This window comes from Toxotes jaculatrix, chromosome 1, assembly GCF_017976425.1.
Source record: "Toxotes jaculatrix isolate fToxJac2 chromosome 1, fToxJac2.pri, whole genome shotgun sequence".
Taxonomy (NCBI): domain Eukaryota; kingdom Metazoa; phylum Chordata; class Actinopteri; family Toxotidae; genus Toxotes; species Toxotes jaculatrix.
The window spans coordinates 16,772,905-16,794,413 of NC_054394.1; the positions used below are offsets into that span (position 1 = coordinate 16,772,905).

The following is a 21,509-nucleotide window of genomic DNA, read 5'->3' on the forward strand; positions in this document are numbered from 1 at the left end:
ATTTTAGTTAAAAATAATTAATTAATAAAACACATTAATCAATAATGAAAATAATCATTAGTTACAACCCTATTTAAAATAGCAGCAAATTCTAGATGTGAACACACAAACATCCAGGCAAATGTTGATTTCTTGAATGTCTCATATGAACAACAAAGATGATTTACCATAGTCACTGGCACCAGCCACATTCTCAATCTCCAGTGTCCACGCCCCCACCGGGTTCTCATCCCAAGAATGGGTGGTCATGAAAGCCCAGTCATTAAAACCCTCTGATGAGTAGTCGTGGAGCCTGCAGGAAAACGACATACAGGAGTGTAAGCACTTTGTGTTTACCAACAATAACTCTATGTTTGTGGAGTTGTGTGTTTGTACCTGGGGTGGAGCAGCGTGGAGCGCGTGCCGGTAGGACTAATGAGGTGAATAGCCAGGTTTCCCCTCCGGTTGTAGGACAGAGTGAGCCGTGCCTGAACGTGCTCTAATGAGGTCACGTGATTGTCTGTTCCAATGCAGGCGTCCACACTCTTGTTAATCAATAAATGGCTGCCAATATTCCTGTCAAACGTGAGAAACGACATTTAACGAAGACACACTGAGAGAGTGGTGTGTGTTAGCTGTAGGTTGTGGGCTGCTGGAGTCATTACTGGCTTGTTCTGAGCTCTCGATGAGCTTCCTTCCATACAACTGTGTGGCTGACATTGTGGCAGTGTGCGAGTCTGCAAAGGGTGAAGAGTTTGTGGCCTTGAACAGGATTAGTGTCTCACAACCTGTAGCACCAGTGTCCTCTGTGGAAGTAAAGCACTCACCTCTTTTTACTACCCCCCCCCCTCCCCAACCCCCCACCCCCCAATCCGCTTAGGAGATTATACGCATCCACAACAATTCTGAGGAGGAGGAGGAAGGCACAAGGTTTTAGTGACACTGAGGTGCCCAAATTATACACAAGATGTGCCGCTTTCAGACACAGTCCCTCCTGGTCTACCTATCATTTTTCATGATGCATTAAAACACTACATAAATGCCTTTGACTTTTGAAGCAGCTTCACATGGGAACAATATCAAATATTAATTTACAGCACTACGCCAACAAATCCTACAGTGACTGTCCACATTATTATGATGCAAATTGGCAGCAACGCATCACTTCAGTATTTGCATGTTTGCATGCTCTCTTTTGTGGTGTTTCTGGAGTCAGAACACAAAGGAGGAGAAAATGGAAATTTATACAAATGGCTCCTGAAGTTGATTTATCATTGCCAGCTGACCACTGCAGCACGGGCGTCTGGGAGAAGCAAAATTTGTGGCACTGTTGCAGGCACGGCATCTGTTTTTTTTTTTTTTTTCCAGACACACACCCAGAGAGACAGAGGGATGGAGAAGCTACAAACCTATAACCAGCACTTCAGTCACTGTGGGAAATCAGCGAGTACATGAGGGCGACTGATGTCGAAAGAAAGATGAGCAGTTTGAAGGTCAATTTCAGCAGCAGCTACAGATGAAAGTCACCTCAATGACAATGGTAAAAACCAGATCTGAAAATTTAAAGATGCCAGTAAAATAACACAAGATTTCTTTGTTCAGCATCACCAAAACACAACACGACCCAAAAGAACAACACTGCTAAACATTAATAATATTATCTTATTTTTTAGTTACCTTCTGTTTGAAATTATTTTTTACTTGGCATTGAGCAGCTCACAGCAAATCTGGTCCAAAGCAATACTAAAAAAATCAATCACATACTTATTACATATTGGAATTTAACAATTGTAAAATAGTTTTTAAATTAAATATGTTTACAATGTTCCTAGGGAGACAGGAATGTGCATTTTAATCTAGTGGGTATAAAGCTTTTCAGGCCTGCCAAAAAACATTCTGGGAAGCAGCCAAACCTTAAGAACTACCATCCATTTGGTAGAGTACGTTACGAAGAAATGAAAGAGAGTTTCTGAATCATAAATCACTTTTTGAAAAGCTATGTCGGAGCTTCCAGCTCATGGCATACTCCAGTTATTGAATTTTGAGTGATGCAAAATTTTGCAGCCCTGGTGGTAATATGCATTAACACGAGCAAATCCCCTTTTAGAACTATCAAATTTGAAAAATCGTTGGTTTTAAACAAAGCCTGTAAGCTCATTTATTCAGTTAGACACATGCTTAAAAGACCTTTTCTTTTCAGATGTCGTGCTTTGAGACACAGTCCATTTTCCAAAGTAAACACAAGGGTTGTCTCACTGATAAAATATAAATCACAGAATGGCAAACTTTTGTCACTCTGAAATTCACTCAAAACATCATTCAGCATCTCACTGCTACACAAGCCTAAGTAAATGAACAAACATCACTGTAATTGTAATGACAACACTGATGATGTAGTACTGTGTGTATGTAGCGCTGAGAGCCTTTTTGAGAATACCATCATGATTCTGTACGAATCACGATAATGAATGGATGTAATTGACAGAGAGAAAGACACTGAAACCCTACCTGCTCACTTATTTCAAATCACTCCGGATAAGTGAGTCAGCTAAACACCTAAAATGTAAATTGAATAACCTGCCCTGACTGCTGCTTCCAGACGCTCCAACCATCTGCTCTGAGCATCTCATAGCTGCAGTAAAAGAGAGAGAAACCTCAAACCCAGCGAGGGAAGTGACAGGGAGCGCATAATGAAGAGGAGATGTCCGACTTTGTTTATTCTGTGACACCACGAGGAGAAGGAATGAAATGAAAATGAATAAAATAGCTGAGAAGAAATATCGAGTCTTAACAATGAAAGGGTATTATTTCTCTTTTAAATGCTTCCTCTCGAGCCGAGCTGACTGGCTGCACCAATGCATGCACATGCACATGCACACACGCACACACACACGCACACACACACACACACACACACACACACACACACACACACACACACACACACACACACACACACACACACACACACACACACACACACACACACACACAACATGGAGCATTTAAACAGGCGCCCAGAGCCAAGCTGGAGATGAAGACATAAAACGTCACTGCAGCAAAGAATGACAGCTCAGTCATCCACGGGCACCTCCTACACCTATGTTCTGTCATGGACGGGTTTAATGTCAGCTTCTCTTATCACACACTGCATCTAATATATTCAGGATTATCTCATCATGCTGCTTAATCACACGCTTAGAGTTTGCATCGGCAACAATGCAAATCAAATCAATGCAATCAAACAATGTATTTATCGCATATTTTATTATGCAATTTCTTCTGCTCTAAATTATTCCAAATCCAAACTGCTGTTTGAACGTGGGAAAAATTAAATATTTAACCTGTGATGATCTGCTCAAATTCCAAATTTTAAGTGCACATCACAAAAACAGACTGTGACATGTATTCCAGCAGGGGGCGTTCTTGAAATACCCTGTCCATCTGAAACAGTGAATGCCCTCTTGCTCTATGAGTAAACCAGACTAATTGCTAATGCAAAATGGAGAAATCTAGCTAGCTGTGCTAAACATGACACCAAACTACCTGAGAAGTAAAGTTTGGATTTGACACATTGCAGAAAATACTGTGGGTAAAGGTGAGGCTGACTGCTGAGTTTGTAAAATGTAACTATCTTACAGTAACGTTAGCTTGTCACTTAAGTCAGGCAGCGGAGGCACATTTTGATGAAGGGAACAGCATTAATTCTACAATGGATTAGGATATGTGGTCTGCATATAAATTAATACAAACTAATTACTTGTTAACTATAATTACTTTGAACGAGATATTTTTTAAATAGTGACAGTTGTAATATGTATAGACACTTGTAATCAGGATCTTGAGATAAATTCAGTGTGCTCTGTGTGTGTGTGTGTGTACTGTACTAACCTTGGCTCACAGACCATGGTGATCACACATTTCCTCTGTGGTCCCACGCTGGTCCATGTCTTTGCCAGTGCTACAATTGCACTGGCATCAAGTAGACCATAACCATATGAATGGCTAACTGCAGAGACCCAGAGAGAAAAGAGGAAACAGACACATGAATGGTGGCCTGCTGTGAGCAGCATCCTCACTCTCCCAGCTCTAACTTTATGGATGATCTACACAGCATGGATCCCATTTGAAGCTCTCACACAACCCTCTCTGTCCAATTCTGGTGCCTTGCATCTCTTATGGTAATTTGGTTTATTAGATGCATAACATATTAATGAGCCTCAAAGGCATCTGCAACTGCAGAGGGCAAAAGGGATCTGGGAAGGAGCTGCTGTACCTTTGCGCCCAACCCCATTGGTTCTCCAGTCGTTGGTGAGCAGGTGGGCAGGGTGAGAAGTTCGTACAACCAGATGTTGCATATCCCTCCAGGTCAGGTTTTTACTGGAACATGTGTGTATGCAAGCACACACAGAGAGATACACAGCCACATAAAGAGAGAGAAAGGGAAAGAAGCACATGGTAAGACTATGACTTAAAAACCAAGATGAGGCACTCAAACAGATCAAACACATACCACTGACAATACATCCTATAGTCTAAACCTGTAGGTGGACAGCTGATTAAATACAGAAAACAATAAAGCACCAGTCGCATTCTTTCCTGAATTACACTAAATCTTAAGTAAACGCATGTTTGAAGTCAGTTTCTGCCCTTTGGCAAAATGTCTTGTGAAGAGGAAACCTGAAAAAGCGTTAAGTGATTATTCCGCCTGCAGTCAAGCTGGTTTGAATGGAACAGGCAAAAAAAAAAAGGGTTACATTAGGTCACAGTTGGGTTTGCTTCTCTGCTGTGATTAACTACATGACTAAATTCACTGTGGATGTGGTAAAATAAGGCATTTTATTTAGTAGTTGTGCTCAGTGACTTCCTCATTAAATCCATTCCTGACTGTAAATCTTTTTCTATCACTTCACTGTTTTGTTACAAGACATTTTTAAAATTATTTGTGCTCATGTTTGTCTCTCCATTAGTGCTGTGTGACTGCATAAGAATGGTTAGTCGTTAAATCCAATTGTGCTGTTTGTAAAGGTACAGTTGACATCTGTCAGGCACAGGGGTTAAAAAGTAATTCACAAAATGGGATAATTAAGCAGAATTGATGCATAAATATGCAGCACCAGCATTTAAAGTTTGATTTAGTACAAGAATGCTTCTAAAGCTTCTAAAGGTTTGTGTAAAAAAATGTACCTGTTGCCAATAAATGACCAATTTGCAGTTAGTACACTTCTGACCGCGTGCTAGAAACTGATAACCGTGTGGCATTAATTCAAGCAACTTTTCTGAATATTTTAGTGTATATGCAGGTTCTCAAAATGACCAATCATTCTCTTGAATAATTACTCCAGAATCTAATCATGGGCTTGTTCTGTGCAAATTATATTTTGCTTTTCTTTTCCATAGAATTAAATGTTCTTTTTATCAACAACAGTCAGGGAAAAATGCAGATAGGGAAGATTAGAATAAGGCTGTACATCTGAAGAGAACTCAAGACAGAGAAATGGTGATAAGCACTTACTTGGCCTCAAGTGCAAGAGCAATGATCCCAGCAGCCAGTGGGGCAGAGGCAGAGGTGCCCGTGTGGGAGTCTGTGCATTTTGATTTGAGGTCTGTAGTCACCTAAGGAAGATGAACATGGTGGGCTTAAATAGACAGCTCTGACAAAATGGAAAATATTCTCAAAGCACGTCCCTGAAGTTATTCTTTCTTTATCAGTATTCTCAAAGTAAAAATAGATTGTCTTGGGGCTTGTATTTCACTTGAAAACAAACATAAATATACTTAATCTTCCATTAATTCAGTTTTATAACTTTGGTCCATCCTCACAAAGAATCACAAATCCTTTTACCAAAGCCACTCTCAAGCTTTCGCATTGAAAAATAAAGATATTGGGATATAAAGTGAATTGGACCAAAAGCGAAGCAATCCATCTGAATCACATCACTTTTCCAGCTCATTTATCTGCAACTCCAAGTGTAGGAGAAAGCAGGACATAAAGTATCCTGAGCTTAATATAATATCTCCTATTGATAAGATATTTGACTTAGAATGGCCTTAAACTCTTGAAAACTATTAAAGAAGATCTTAACAGATGGGGAACACTGCCTTTATCTTTATGGGAAAGAGGTGATTAAAATGAATATTTCTCATTTTTTGATGTCAGATTCCTTGAGTTCTGCTTTAAGGCAATAAATGAACGGTTTACAGTGTTCCTTTAGAAAGATAAAAAAAAACCCAGATTAAATCTTTAAAAATCTAGCATGTTCAGAAGAAAGGAGGGCTTGGGGACACCAGATATTTATACTTATTATTTGTCTTATAAAGGTAAATATCCCCTGTACTGGGCCTACGGAAGGCTTTGGGAGGTGGGCAGCTGGATGTGACTGGAACAAAAGATTGTGACAGAGGAGAACAGGCATATATCTTTAGCTTCACTGCGGTACCAACCAAAACACAACAGTGATATTCCCTGGTTAGTTTCACATGTGATGTGGTTAAATCAATTCACAAACAATGTAAATTGTTTTGGATTTTGGATTGGTTTTACCCTCATGTCCATTATGGGAGTATCCTTTTACTCACTGTTGGGGGAAAATCACTTTTAAATAATAAGTAGCAACAGCAAAAATATTGTTCACCTGGGCACAGTTGTAAAGAATGTGGGCTTTTTATTTTTTAAGGAGCTGAAAGTAAGTTTTGGTCTCAAGGATTCATGTTTTTTGCAATACATGCAGCCAAAAACCGTGCTGAAGAAATATGTTGTTAAGGGTGTTCTACTTAGTTTAAGTGTTGATATTGATGACAAACTGAAGAACACTGTCCTTAAAAGGCACAGTTTCAAAATTACATAGGCTTCTATCCCCCTCTTTCATTGCTGGCATTGAAAAGATTAAGCACAGAGGGATGTGGGTATTTTTCGTTCCACAGGAAATCAACTCAAATCAATTATTATTTTTTTTTTAAACTCTTGATAACTGGAATCTGCCTCTTTTAAGTGAGCAAAAAAATTTTTATTCCTTTATTCTCCATCACATCTTTTATTATCTCCTATTTGCTGGAGGCAGAGAGGCAGAAATCGCCTAATGGTAAAAAAAAGGGGGGGAACTCAAGTCCACAGCACGACTCCCAGGACCAGCTGGAAAATCAAAGTGGGGAAATCATATAACTTATGCTCTCCCTCTCTCAACATCTACCAGTGAGGTGTCTTCGAGCAAAACTCTTTTTAGATCGAACTACTCCAGCAGAGATCTCCTCAGTGACCCACAGCAGAGGGATGAGGTTGTACTGGGCAACTCCCAGGTGTGAATTTCTGCAGCTGCATGAAAATAAAGCAAGGTGGTGGAGAACCACAGTGTCTGTACTCAGCAAAACCCATCTTGGGAAGGATAAAGGACAGCAAAAAGAACTGTTATGACTATAACGTCTGTTCCCTGAAGGAGAGGAACGAGGTACAACACATGAAGTATGGAATATCATGCCCTGCTCGGCCTGACTGAACACACCTCTATTGAGGCCTTAAGGTAGATGACCTGTGACGGCATATGTAAGCCCCGCCTGCACATCTATACATCCGTTGTCCCGGTCAACCCTCAGTTGGACAGCTGCTCTTTACCAAGTTCAGCTATGCAGCGAGGCAATCAAGTTGTTGTACTTTGCTGCTCTCCTTCACGGAACACAAGTTATAGTCGTAACAGTTTGTTCTCTTTCAGGCGACTCACTGGGTCCAACACATAAAGTATGGGACATGTATTCACGCCCTGCAGAGCAGCCACTGAACCACAGTCAACTCTCCAACACTCTAGTACATCATACACCCAGCAGAAAGGACAGCATGAGCCACCGAAGGGGCTGTCACATCCAATCGTAAAACCAAACAAAAGTTTGCGGGGATGACCAACTGGCTGCAGCACAGATATCACTCACAGATACCCCTTTCAGACAAACTACTGATCACATAAACGCACATTGTGAGTGAGGTCTGTGTAGGTGCCAACCGCACACACAGGACACAGAAAATACCTGCTCCTCATATAGGTCCGTATATAGGTTTCTTGTGGATAATGCCTTTACACTCTGGATCTTCGCCACCCCACTTGGGCAAAGACCCTTAGCTTCTCAACTGGATCTCTCAACAGGGACAGCATACATACATTTGCCACAGTTCTAGGGGCAGATGAAATCACCTCCCCTCCGGAGACAGGGGGGTCCCTGCAGAGAGGAAGCTGCCAGGGTCTCGCTGCCAGCAGACCGATTATCTCGGCATACCACAGCTTCACCAGCCACCAGCTCTCACCAGCCCTGACTTAGCAAATCGGGGTTCCTTCCAAGGGAGGTCAGATCAAATGCAGGAAAGGGTTATTGTCAGCCTCCGTAGACGATGTGACGCACAGCCAGTGACACCAAGTCCAGTGCTGAAAGGCTTGCATCTGTAACAGCCCAAGCAGCACTATGGCAATCATAGAAGCCACCATGCCTACTAGCTCTAATGTCAGACAGACATGCAGTCTCCATCCCAAATGAAACAGAGTGAGGCAGTGGAGAAACGCTATCAGAGCCCAGTCGTCCAGAAGGGCCAAAATGCAAATGCCTCTCTCCTGAAGGGGAACTAACGCCTCTTTTGGTGAAGGTGTGGGAGGCGACCGACAGGCTGACTTGCAGCACCAGGTATTTGTAGGGAAAGAGAACAATGCAGTCCAAAAAGACCCACGTCACGCGCTATATAATCCTAGAGGAAAGGTCAATCGAGTATGACTGAAAAGCAGTTGGAATTTTAAAAAATTGCTCAATGTGCTGACTGATGCAGAGATTCCAGAAACTGATCTTTTAACGGACTAAACAGAATAATAAATGTACTGGCAGAACTGACTTTAATGGTCCAATTATGCATTCAGGAGCTTCCCATATCCCCCTTACTTTACATTGAAGAAGAAGGATAATTTAAGTGTAATTAAAAAAAAAAAAAAAAATGAAATAGACATAAAGATATTCGCTCCTGCATAACCCGGAGGTCCCACCCTCTCTCTGCTGCTCCATCTCTTCATTCCTGAGTTGTTGAGTGACAGCACAATTAAATGAGTACAGCACTGGAGCATTAAGGGACCAGCCACATGTCACTGAGATGTCATAAGCTGTCTGTCTATTTGGTCTGGTTGCTTAACTTTATGCTGGAGAAACAAAGTGTGTGTGTGTGTGTGTGTGTTGTGACAAGAATGTTAAACAGCAACAGATTGCCAGATGGACTTTCAGGCATAGTAACTGTAAGACAAAATGAATGGAGCAGGAGATGAGTGAAGAAAAGGAGGAAGAAGTCATTTAAGTACAGAATAGATCCAAATACTTATCTCCACATAGCTCGATATTGTATGTACACAGCAATTACTCAGTTAGTCACTCAACACAAAACTGATTATCATATTGTGATAACAAATAAATAATTTAAGAATTTTTTAAAGAAACAAAATCACTGGCACCAGATTCTCAAATGCAAATATTTTCTGGGTTTCTTGGTCTATTGTGATAGTAAAATGAAAATCCTTGGGTTTTGGCCTGCTCTGAGAGAACAAGACAATTCAAATGCCAAAATATTTTCTGGCTATTTACAGACCAAAAGATTCAGAAATTGATTAATCAGTTTCTCAAGAAATTAATTATTACTTGCAGCCTGATACGGTGGCATTCCTGAAGGTCTGCATTATATATTACATAAACTCTCTGATCATAATATATAATTCAAAATCTAATGTTTTGCTATAGGAAAAAAAAATGCAGACTGGATTAGTACCAGCTGGTTCAACATTTTCAGCGGCTACAGTTAAACACACACTTTGGGTCAACTAAACTTCACTTAGGAAATAAATCAATTGCAATTTTACCACAAACATTAAAGAAGCCAACAGTTTGTGTGAGGGAAACAAGGAGAAGCAGAGAAAGGAGGAATGACACTGGATACAACCACAACTCACGATCTGTTTCTCGTTCAGGTTCCCCGAACTGTAGGTGGTGGCGAGGGTGGAGGAGCAAGCCTCGCTGTACCAGGGGACATTGCCGTTTTGGGTGGAGCTGCTGATGGACAGGGTGTAGATGCTGTTAGTGTAGCCGTCGCAGTTACAGCTGTCCTTCTCCCTCCCTCCGTTCCCAGAAGCCCACACAAAGATGGAGCCCAAACCGCCACGGCCCTAGAGAACATACAGTACATTCAGACAAACAGGAAAAAAAGACAACCACAAGCCCTTTCATTCATTCATGCCTCAGACCACCACTATCCAGAAAAGAACAAAATCTCATTCAATCTTAATGGGAATCCCAATTATAGGAGGGCAAATTCATTTCAGGGCTCATTTCAAAAAGGCCCCATTAAAACCCAGCGTACATCACAGAGGCCAGGGTGGTCAGTCAGTAAATTAAGAAGAGCTAAATATCGCATGACAGCAATGCAATACAAAAAGGCACTATATGACAACAGCTCATTGTAATAAATCATCCAACCTCTCAGCCTTTGAAGTGCAATAATTTTCATCTAAGAGCCACTTTATTGTATTGAGTGGCACCGTCTCTCTCTGCATTGATCAAACCCAGCTATGCACCACCCACACCACCATCTGACAGCACTGTCACTGTGGCAATTATCTTAGTAGTCAGTATCAGGGGTTCCAATAAGCTTTACGGCACATGCCTTGAATCCTACCGGTCTACAACAAGATTTAGCTTGATGGATGTGTTTATTCATGGAGTGCAGATGCGAGAGCCCGGGGTGTGATCTGTATGCTTATTAATCTGCTGACTTGTTCATTTTACATATCTGAGTCTATAGTCCCAGTGTGCCATATGCATTAAAGCAAGTGCTGCTACCAACAACGGGACTCATTACATGACAGTGTGGTCCTTTTGGGTCAATATTCAGCTTGCCATGTCTTTATATGCATATGGGCATGTGTGTGGATGCCTTTGATTAGAAATGCTTGTCAAGTAATTTATAAAGCCGCAGTAACTTTTTGATTGGATTTTTTAACAAGCTTGATTTTTAAAAAATAAATAGATTAAAAGAACACTTCAGTAACACTTGAGGAGACCACGTGACAACTGACTGAAAGAGCAGAGAGATAAAAGATGAGCTGGCAGTTTAAGAAGCGCCCTTCAACTCACAATGAATATGTAAAAAATAAGAACTTTTCCTCCCTGGTGGCTTTTAGAGGACATTCCCTTCCATTCATAATTGTCAGGGTCAAAAACTGCTTTGTTCTTCCTGCTTGTGTCCTCTCATGCTTGAACAGTTCAATTACTGACTGCTGAAAAGAAGCCACACAGAGGCAGTAAATAATTTCTGTCTCACACAAAAACACACATACACACGCACACACACCTCTGTAACTCCACGCAGAAAAGCTTCTTTGGCAAGTTTGGCAGGTCCATCGACAGTTTTGCCGTCATCCTCTGGGCCCCAGCTTGCGCTGTAGATGTCGATGTGCTGGGGATTCAGACTGAGAGACTGAGCCTCCACCATGTCAGTCACCTCACCATCCAGCATACGCACACCTGCAGCCATGTTCCCAAATTCAAATGCACACAGACACACAGACACACACCAGATGACAAAAAAGAAAGGTTTATGCCAGAACAAACACAGAATCAAAGCTAAACTCTTGCTTGAGAATCAGTCCTGCTAAAGACTGGAAACAAAGTAGGCTTTGGCAGGTGGAACAAATTTTATTTTATTTTTTATTTTATTTTATTTAAATATTTTGAGCAAATCACCAAAATACTGATGAATAATTTTCTATGCTATTGTTAATGTTAATCTAGTACGAGCTACATTGGATGTATAAAACCGTGTTCATATTGATCTTTCCATAATCAGTACCCCATCACCTTTGACTTTTCAATCAAGCTGTTGGGCATCTACATGAACAGTATTAGCGTCATAAGTCGCTACTAGCATAACACAACCGAACCCCCGATCGAACTGTCTGGTCGCACTGTGGAAAGTAGGAAACTGGTCTTGACAAGGAAAAAGAATATGTGGGGGAAAAAAAAACATAATATCTCTGGTTCTGCTACATCAATGTTGATCCTCTCTTTTAAGCTATCCATTATGATTGTAACAATCATACAACACTAAATCTTTTTGTCACAAAAAAAAAAAGACTACACTGAAAGACACACAAAGTACAGCAGGTTAGGGCAATCTTGCAGGATTCTGTTCCTCTAGTCTGCAGTTTAGTGCTATGGTTCATATTGTTGTTGCTCTGTAGTTTCACCTGACTGTGCTCATGTTCAGCGGGGTTTTACATGTGTAGGGACACAGCACTGTTGTGCTGCTTTTTGATTTGCATATTTACACACTCGTTTAAAATGCTGCACATTGTCTGTGTGTATCTGTGCAGCTCATGCAGTGGTGAAGCACATGCTGCTGGTGTTCATTATCTGTGCATCCACCGTGATGTTATTATGGACCCCACCATGTAAATCAAACGTCATCTCTATTGATTTGCTTTGGCGCTTGAGCTGGCTTGGGAAAAAGAAAAAAAGAAAAGAAATGGAATGAGATCAATTGCATTGTGGGTGAACTGCCTCCTCAAGTGTGAAGCAGATTTCTGAGACTGAAAATTCAGATAAAAAGATCAAAGAAAGCATTAGTTGTCTTCCTCTATGTGTCTGGGTGAAATTGGTGTAGATGTCTGAGGGTAAACTGAATCACTTGCTTTTTTTTTTTTAAGAGAAGTCAACCACTGAGGCAATGTTTAATGGCAGGCTTCAACTGAGGCATTTAAAACGTACATTTAAAGTGACTCCAAATAAAGTGCTGTGTTGGAGATAAAACATAAACTAACACGCACATAATGCAGGATAGGTATACAGAGAGTGAGCTATTTGTCTTAACCAATTATTTTCTTGCAACAGAAGTCTTTCTCTCTCAGCAACGTTCTTCCACAGACAGAGGTAAGAAATCAAAGACACCTTAAAAACAAACTCATTTCCCCCTTTGAAGCATTGCAGCTCAGGTTACTCCATGCTGCAATATATGGGTTAAGGTAACCAAGCACTGGGTCTTTGAAGTTCTCCAAAAGCATCAAACAGGCACTGAGCTGCTAGTGTTTCCATGGCAGCCTGCATTTCTGTGAGAGAGCCATCGTGATTCACTGAGGAGACTCCAGAATCTCCAAGTCCCTGTCCAAAATATCCACCTATGTCAAAAACCAGAGACTAAAACGGGTAGTACATCAAACTTCACTGCACTTTTTATGTATATGCATAGTACAGTATTATACCATAATTATCAATGTTAAGAGGTTAGTTAAGAGTTGCTCACTGACTTTCAGATCGCACTCTGAATTAGAACAAGCCACGCAAGCAACTTTAAAAAAAAAAAAAATCAGACAAATGTGAACAACTGCTAGTTGAAGATATACTTGGTGGTATCCTGTCTGGAAAATTCTGCCGCTATGATTGAAAGAACAAGGTTTCTTTGTACCATTTGCTGCATCAGAAATCAGAACTCATTTAATAGGAACAGTCTGACTTTTGAGGAAGTTTGTTTAAATTGGAGATGGTCAACTGACTTACAAGCACTAATTAAAACATTGTATGTAATTTGCTTAATCCATACAAAAACGACAAGATGTAGATTCATTCACTCTTATAAATAATTTTTTTTTTGTCTGAGCTAGCATGAAGCGACTCAGAAAAGAGATTTTTAGAAAACACAGAAAACACACGTCTTTCTCTTTGCTTGCTTCATCTGAGCTTCACAGTTCTCAAAGTGGTAGTCTCTGATTCTACTGATGGGAAAGAGCCTGAAGTGTGGATAAAAGAACACGTGTAGGTTTTTCACAACACCGGCTGCCTCCTGCTCCACCTACATGACCACACAGCCCACTTGTTATGTCAGAAAACTGAAGGCCATGTGGTACATTCCCACTTGCCATCTGGAATGATAATAAAGACTGGAGTTATGGCACTGTTCTGATGGGGTTCAAACTTTATTACAGCTGGAAGTAAGCTGGAGGCCACTGAGATAAGCAGAGAGGTAATAAGACAGAGCATGCACCCTCATCAGACAGAAGTACCACACATCCTCAGCAAGGGAACAAGAAATAAGCAGTCACCAACACATGTGCACATGTACTAGCAATGTGACCAAAACAACAACTAACTTCAATCCTAAAAGCCCGCTTAATGTGGCTTCAGTGTTAGAATCATACAGGGGGAAAAAACTAACATAAAACATCATGAAATAATAAAGTAAGTTGTTTACAATGAAAGATTTATACAAATGAACTTTGTTGTTTTTTTTATATGAGAGAGCCACTGAAGCTGCTTTGAAGAATGGGAACAGAAACTTAAAAATTGTTCCTCCCTGTAGGCAGAAGCACAACAACTCATCAGGGTGAAAATCCTTTTTAGAACAAACAGATTAATATTTCACAATATTTTGCCACTCACATCTTTTGTATCTTTTCAGAAATGGGCTGATTCTGCTGCGTGTTTGTGTATCTCTGGCACAAACAAATAAACTGTTAATTCAACACCAGCACAGTCACAGTGCGGCAGTCAAACTCTGATCCATGATGCCAAATGCCCACTGTCTGGGTGTTTCATCTGAATCCATGCCTCATTTGCTGAGTGTGTTTACACATCGACACAAGAACCATACACTTACAAAAAATGGTCAGGTAACAAGACAGCACATTAGACGTACACAGTGGGAGAGTATGAAAGCACACAGGCTTGCCAAATAAATCATGTTTTAGTTTAGGCAGGATCTCTCTCTCTCTCTCTCTCTCTCTCTCTCTCTCTCTCTCTCTCTCTCTCTCTCTCTCTCTCTCTCTCTCTCTCTCTCTCTCTCTCTCTCTCTCTCTCCCTCTCTCTCTCTCTCTCTCTCTCTCTCCATTACCCATCTAACAAAAAACTAGGGCTGCAAACTAGGACTTAATTTTGTTATCTATTAATAGGCCATTTATTTTCTCAATTAATCAATTTCTCACTAGAAAATCTAGTCTAGAAAATAGTAAAAAAAAATGCCCATTACACTTTCCCAGAGCCTTAGGCAGTTTGAAGTGCTTATTTTGTGCAACCAACAGCTTAAAACCCTAAATTACCAACAATTATTGTGGTCTTTGTTTTATTGGAGTAAATTAAAATAGGGGGAAGATGAAATTCAGCAACACTCTGCATGCACATATCGGTGGTGACAAACACCGGATGATGAAATTTCATTGGCCAGAGTGTTACAATCATGTATCACGCATGGATCGCTCGAGAACAGCGGGGGCTGACATCACAGCAGGGTGGCAACGAGACCTGCCAAGTGTCTATTCTGACGATCTGACTTCAGCCCGTGTATGACGTGACTTCAAAAAAACAGTGGATGTTTTGCCTTTGATAAACTATAAAGACAGTTTTTTTTTTGTTTACTGCAGTCACAATCTGAGACCCCCCTCTATCTTTTTCTCTCACTTCTTTGGAGACTCCACAATGTCTCTACGTACACTGTTTATTAGGTTTATCTGTACAATCTAACACAATCCAGCACAAGAGCTCTACAATAAGCCTTATTCCTTATAAAGCGTGTAATGACACAGAGGTTTTCATTTACCACTTTTACTTTTTGTGGCTGTTGCTAGTGGTTGTTTTGTCCTGAATTTAATTATATTGAAAGGTGTTTATAATGTTTTGTCCACACAGATTTACATCAGTTAAATGAGGGGTCAGAACATAAGAAATATGTTATATCAGCCATTTTTGTTTAACTTGTGTACAAGTTGTGAGAACAGTAAGTCTGACAGTTAACCCATTTCCTGAAAGCTATAGCACTGTATCATTTCAGAAACTGAATATTACTGCGCATTTTCAGTACTGTTCCTCCATGCAAAACCAATACAGTCACAGTGCAATGGCAATCCACATCACAACTGTGAGACTGCTCAAAAGGATTCAGTGGCATGCTGTGCCTGGGAAACGGACTGAAAATAACACTGGCTCTGCAGAACAAGTATTTCACCTATTCTGGCAGTAAAAAAAGAAAACTCAGATGAAACTAAGGTTTGCCCCTGTGAGATTAAATCTATAATCCACTTATTTTTATGGCCATACCTCCAATCTTGGCATCGTAGGCCACACCGACTCCACAGATCCCATTGTTGGCTACCGCTGCCACTTCTCCTGCACATCGTGTACCATGCCTGGTGAGGGGGAAGAATGAGAAAATGAGAGGCATGTTTAAGAAAACAACTTATTCTTCATCTAATGACACTGCATTTTACTGTAGGTACAGTATATTATATATATTTTAATGTTTTATACATATACATATACATATACATATACATATACATATACATATACATATACATATATTTCCCCACAGGTAGAGTACTTGGTCTAACAACATTTGCTTGTGAAAGAATGTGCTCCCTCCAGTGCCGTGGTCGAGCTGTAGACAGAGACAAAACAAACTGATGGAGACAGGTTCTTGGCTTTGATTTCTTTAAACAAATCTGAATTCCCATTTGTCCAGAAGAAAACATTCAGTCAATGAATAGAGACCGCCGTACATTATCTAGTGCCTTCTCGCATTTATAACTTTGGAGTGCCTACAGGGTCTGAATAAAGTCAAGGAGAAAGGGAAATAAGACGACATACTACCATCACACATGGGAGGAAATTGTGAATTAGATTTGCCATTTTCACAATGGGTCTTTCATTAAGCCTGAGCCTCTGTAGTAGGATCAAGCTCCAGGCAGTGCAGTGAAGAGATCCAAGAACCCACTACAGAGGGGCTGATCATCACATTCCAGTCAGGTGCATTCCCCCGGTTCGCCAGATGGATATGCACTCTTAATGCCCTTCAAACCATGGCGCAATCCCCACTGGACTGCAGCCATTCCCAGACAGGAATGCTGGAGCCTGGGCAACACTGTGCCACATCAAGAAACAACTGAAACAATGGTCGTTGACTACAGAAGGAACCATCTATGCCAACAGCCTTCCATTAAGGCGCCCTGGGTATCCAGCCAAAGTAAAAACACAGCAATCAAAACACCACATCACCAGTGAACGCCCTCCCAAAACAATAGACCATGTTTGTTGTCAGGATTTGGATATTTAAGACATGAGGGTAGCCTGCCAAAAGTGCCATTATCAGTTATTAATGAGAATTAAATAACTTTTTAATCCAACAAATCATGTTACCTTAAGTGCATTTCAAACTGTTCACAAAAGACATTTCAGTGATCGCAGAGGCCGTGGCTGATTTTTCTTTGACTAATTCCAATAATTCTTAAGATTATCAGTCCCTCATGCGTCACAGGACATGAATTAAATGGAGTCTGAGGCCCAGCTACAGCACTCCCCACTGATGAGAAGGACTGCTGGTTAATAAAAACATCTTTATAGACACAAAGGTAAGCACACACAGACACACACAGACACACACACACACAGACACAGACACACAGACACACAGACACACACACACACACACTTAACTATTGTCCAACAAACTTTATCTCACCATTCCTGGAAGTGCTAGTCTGTTGACTTTGGAGTCTAATGTCCTACAGCATCCGTGTTTGTGATGCAGCTGATGATAAGGAGCAGCTCAGGTGTCTGCAATGGGATGCCAGGCATGCACGGACCTATTCCTCCAGTGTTAAACTGAGCCTTTTTCCAACTCTTCCTTTGACACATTCATTACAGTCATTTACATGGTTGACTGATTCACGGAATACAAATGCTGTTACAGAGGTAAAGCCCTCTGTTTCTGAACCTGATTATGCAAGAACTACTTGTGTAATCAAGTTTTTGGGAGTGATTTTCTTGGGAATGATGAAATAGATACAAGAAGATATCCTTTTACTGTTCCCACTCACTGTTCTGGTAGAATGTGAGGAAGAGTTTATATATGCGTCAAACACTTGTATGAATTCTGCTTGTGAAAGCAGCTTACCTCTCGCTCCTTGCTGTTTATTCAACATGGATCCTCCAACATAAAGGGATTTTAATTCAACTATCAATTTGCAGTTTGTGAGTAACTGCTCTGTGCTAATCCAATCAGCAGTGTTTATTGCAGCAAATGACATTCAAGGTCAAATCTTATTTTATGGTATATTGGTTTAAAGTGGAAATCTCAAAGACTTCCATTTAAATAAATGTCTATTAAGTCATTATCTATCACCAAATGAGGTAACACAATGGTGATTAAGCCTACTGATGACAGTACTGCAATAGACAGACAGACAGACAGACAGACATGCAGACAGGCAGACAGGCAGACAGGCAGATAGATTCAAATTCACATATCTGCAATATTACAAACTGGGTGTCTGTGCATCTGAAACCACGTGAAGGCAGTACAGCAGCAGCACTAAATATTGTACATGTAAATATGTAACATGTAAAACATGTACAACAGTTACTTGGGTGCTCTATCCAAAATAAAATCTTGAACCTGTTCTTACCTTTGAAAGACATTATTCAACACTGTAACATTACCGGCGCACGTATGCAGGTGCACGTATCCAGTCTAAACGTATGCACGTATAGACTGGTTACTGTTAATTTATAACATTAGGAATTTTATAAATGGCACCCATAGTTAAGATTTTCCTAGTTTATAGCCCAAATCCCTAAATGCAAAATTATTCCATATGTACTTAAAATCCTTGACTCTGTGAGTTCTTCTGCCAACAGGATGATCAGTCACAATAAGATGCCTGAGGGAGCTACTAGTCCTCTGACAATGAGGGCAAGGCATGGCTGAATATCCTCATTTCGTCTGTATGCATACATTTCTGCTAATAAGATTGGTATCACATGAAACCAAACTTGGATTTAACCTCCAGGCCCAGGGTTTAGGTAATGGAACAGCACAGGAGATCATCACATGAAGTGCTCCAGCAAAACCAGTCCAAGACACTGTCTGCAGCAACAAAGATTTGTCTGTCACTATAAGTACATCATTGTTCAATCAGCTGTTAACAAGTCACACAGATTAATCATCACAGCTGTAAAATCTGCCCGATAGACTCCCTGACAAACTGACAGAACTCTCTGTTATTAGATAACAGAGAGGTCTTAACTCTCAACTGCACTCAGAAAATCAGCTCCATTAAAGATAGTCACTATCCCTTCTATTACCTTAAACGATTCAACCACTATTAGACAACTATTGAACTCAAACAGGCTGTAATAACTATGTCGAGAGGTCTGGCAGGTGAGGCAAGGAGAGATGTTTCAGGATTTATGAGATGATTTAGATCCCATGCAATGATCATTTTTTAACAATCCAATTAATTTAGTTTTTTTGTGTTACTGTTTTGGACAGCCCTTTTCAGACATGCCTGTTATGAACACTGATATATTATATACAAATTTAATTTTTTAAGCAAATTTATATTTACTTTTTATAGAAACAAAATATCATAGTAAAAAAAAGCTTTTAATTTATTTTAACAGTTATCCTTCCTTACTCATGTCTAGACATGCCAAACATGGGTACAGTGAAAATCCCACCAGCCAAATTCAGATGCGCTCCCAGCAGGCAACACTCAGTGGAACAACAGTTAATTAGTGTGGGTCCATCCCACTATCCCACACTCCCAGTATTATACAAACAGCCCATGTTAAGACTAATCCTTCTCTACAGAATCTCACTCAATTCCTGGAAAAATAAATGAAATAATGTTTTAAGAAGAAACTTCAAAACACCTTTTGTATCTGATAACACTGTGCAACAATAATACATTACAATACATTGTGCATATGTATGTATGATAACAGAACATTGTGGTGAACAAAAAACAATTCCCGTGAAATCTTGTTGGAGAGAGAGCAACTCAGGTTCCAGCAACTACAGTTGGCTGCAGGCCCGAGACCAACATGATAAGCATTCATACCCACAGCTGGCAGAACCATTATCACTGTGAAAAACCTCTCTGGAGACCAGCTAAAGAGACATGCTACTGTCATACAGATGTATCCAAACTGGTTCTGAGAACATGATGTGCAAAGGTGGGAAAAGTATTCACCCTAACCCAAACAGAGCATGAAGAAAAACAAAAGTAACAAAAGTAGGGTTTTTTTGTGGGTTATTATATAAAGATCCACCACTGAGGCTGCAGGTTTTGTTGTGCTGCATGAACACAAAGCAATCCTCCATGGTGCCACATGAGATAGGTTACACTTGACAAGCTCTAAATGTGGCTCCTGCAGTTTATGAATCATACAAATTTGTGTCTTTTAACGAGATGTAATCAAAAAGAACAATGCGAAAAAAGACTGCACAGTTATTAAAATATTCTTCCTTTCGGTACCAAAATTTGAAGCCCAATCAAAAGTTACATAAACATTTTTATCAGAAGAATTGCAATAAGATATTTAAGCTATACATACAATCAACTGAGAGATCTAGCAAAGAATTTGTGAATTTGAGTTTTGGCAGTGCAATGGCATATTGTGAAATATGTACTTGTTCAACATTGCATTGATCTTTTTATTTTCCCAGTCCCAGTCTTCACCCATATTCGTGGTCTGGCACACAACATCTTTCACTCATTTGGTTTTTCTCTATATTGCATTAGCTTAATTGCTTAAAAAAAATCAGTGAGGCTCTTGAGGCTGTGGAAAGTGGCATTTGCTGTTCATTAGTCTCTGGGCTGCACTGAACCTCAAAGGTAAATCTGAACAACTGTTTTGCTCTGCTCATTCTTAAGTCTGTTAATGGTTCTGCCAGTTTACTAATGAGCTGGCCTGCAGGACCAAAGATCTGGTGATGTTTACAGAGCCCAGTAAAGAGAGGAATATGAAGTAAATGTTTGCAGAGAGATTAATGTAAGGTCTAGTAAAAAAAAATTAATCATCCTGTTGTTTGAAGTACTGTTAAATAGGTCCTTTCATCAATCACTGTACATTGAAGATGTCTGAATTTACATGTATAGTCAGTCTAACCTTTATATAACCAGGAAAATCCCATTGAGATTAAGAAACTCTTTTTCAAGGGAGTCCTGGCCAAAATAGGCAGCAACAAATACAAAACACAGTTACACAAGCAAAGAAAAAATAACAGGAAAGTGACTAAATTTACAAACAGAAAAGCAAGTGCATGTTGTGGAGTTGGCCTCAAGAACTCTCAATTTGGATTTAAAATTAACTCAGTTTCCAGTCTTTCTGCAACATACACCATGCGTAAGGTGCAGAGTTGACAAAAGCCCTTTTACCCAATTCAGTACAGGCATATGGAACAGAAAGCAATGATCTTGTGAACAAAGGGAACGAAGAGTCTGCACTGTGTCCTTGTAATGTTAGGTAAGTCTATCTCATTTTTTCTTTACTGTGCATCATCATCAAGAAAAATTCAGCATGTTTATTGCCCATATTGAATAGTGTCATTCTGACGGCCACAGTTCAAATTGCGTGAGCTACCCCTGCACTAAATCAAGACACGGAGAGTATTTGAAAGTAAAGTATTTCTGCCAAAGACTCTGTGCCAGTTTATCCAGGTTTAATCCAGAAAATTTGGACATTTGGAACCCGTCCTG

General features: G+C 40.2%; 1 protein-coding gene across 3 annotated transcripts in view; it reads right to left on the minus strand.

The window, feature by feature from the left end:
• furina (furin (paired basic amino acid cleaving enzyme) a) overlaps window positions 1–21,509 on the minus strand; it is a 79,130-nt gene that overhangs the window by 7,699 nt on the left and 49,922 nt on the right. For all 3 annotated transcript variants that reach the window (XM_041038317.1, XM_041038307.1, XM_041038326.1), the window contains exons 7-14: window positions 16,066–16,154; window positions 11,336–11,508; window positions 9,939–10,151; window positions 5,495–5,595; window positions 4,256–4,359; window positions 3,871–3,988; window positions 376–555; window positions 168–292 (exon numbers count right to left, since the gene is read on the minus strand). In XM_041038317.1, coding sequence (XP_040894251.1) covers window positions 168–292; window positions 376–555; window positions 3,871–3,988; window positions 4,256–4,359; window positions 5,495–5,595; window positions 9,939–10,151; window positions 11,336–11,508; window positions 16,066–16,154 — 1,103 coding nt within the window. The remainder of the gene's footprint in view (window positions 1–167; window positions 293–375; window positions 556–3,870; window positions 3,989–4,255; window positions 4,360–5,494; window positions 5,596–9,938; window positions 10,152–11,335; window positions 11,509–16,065; window positions 16,155–21,509) is intronic.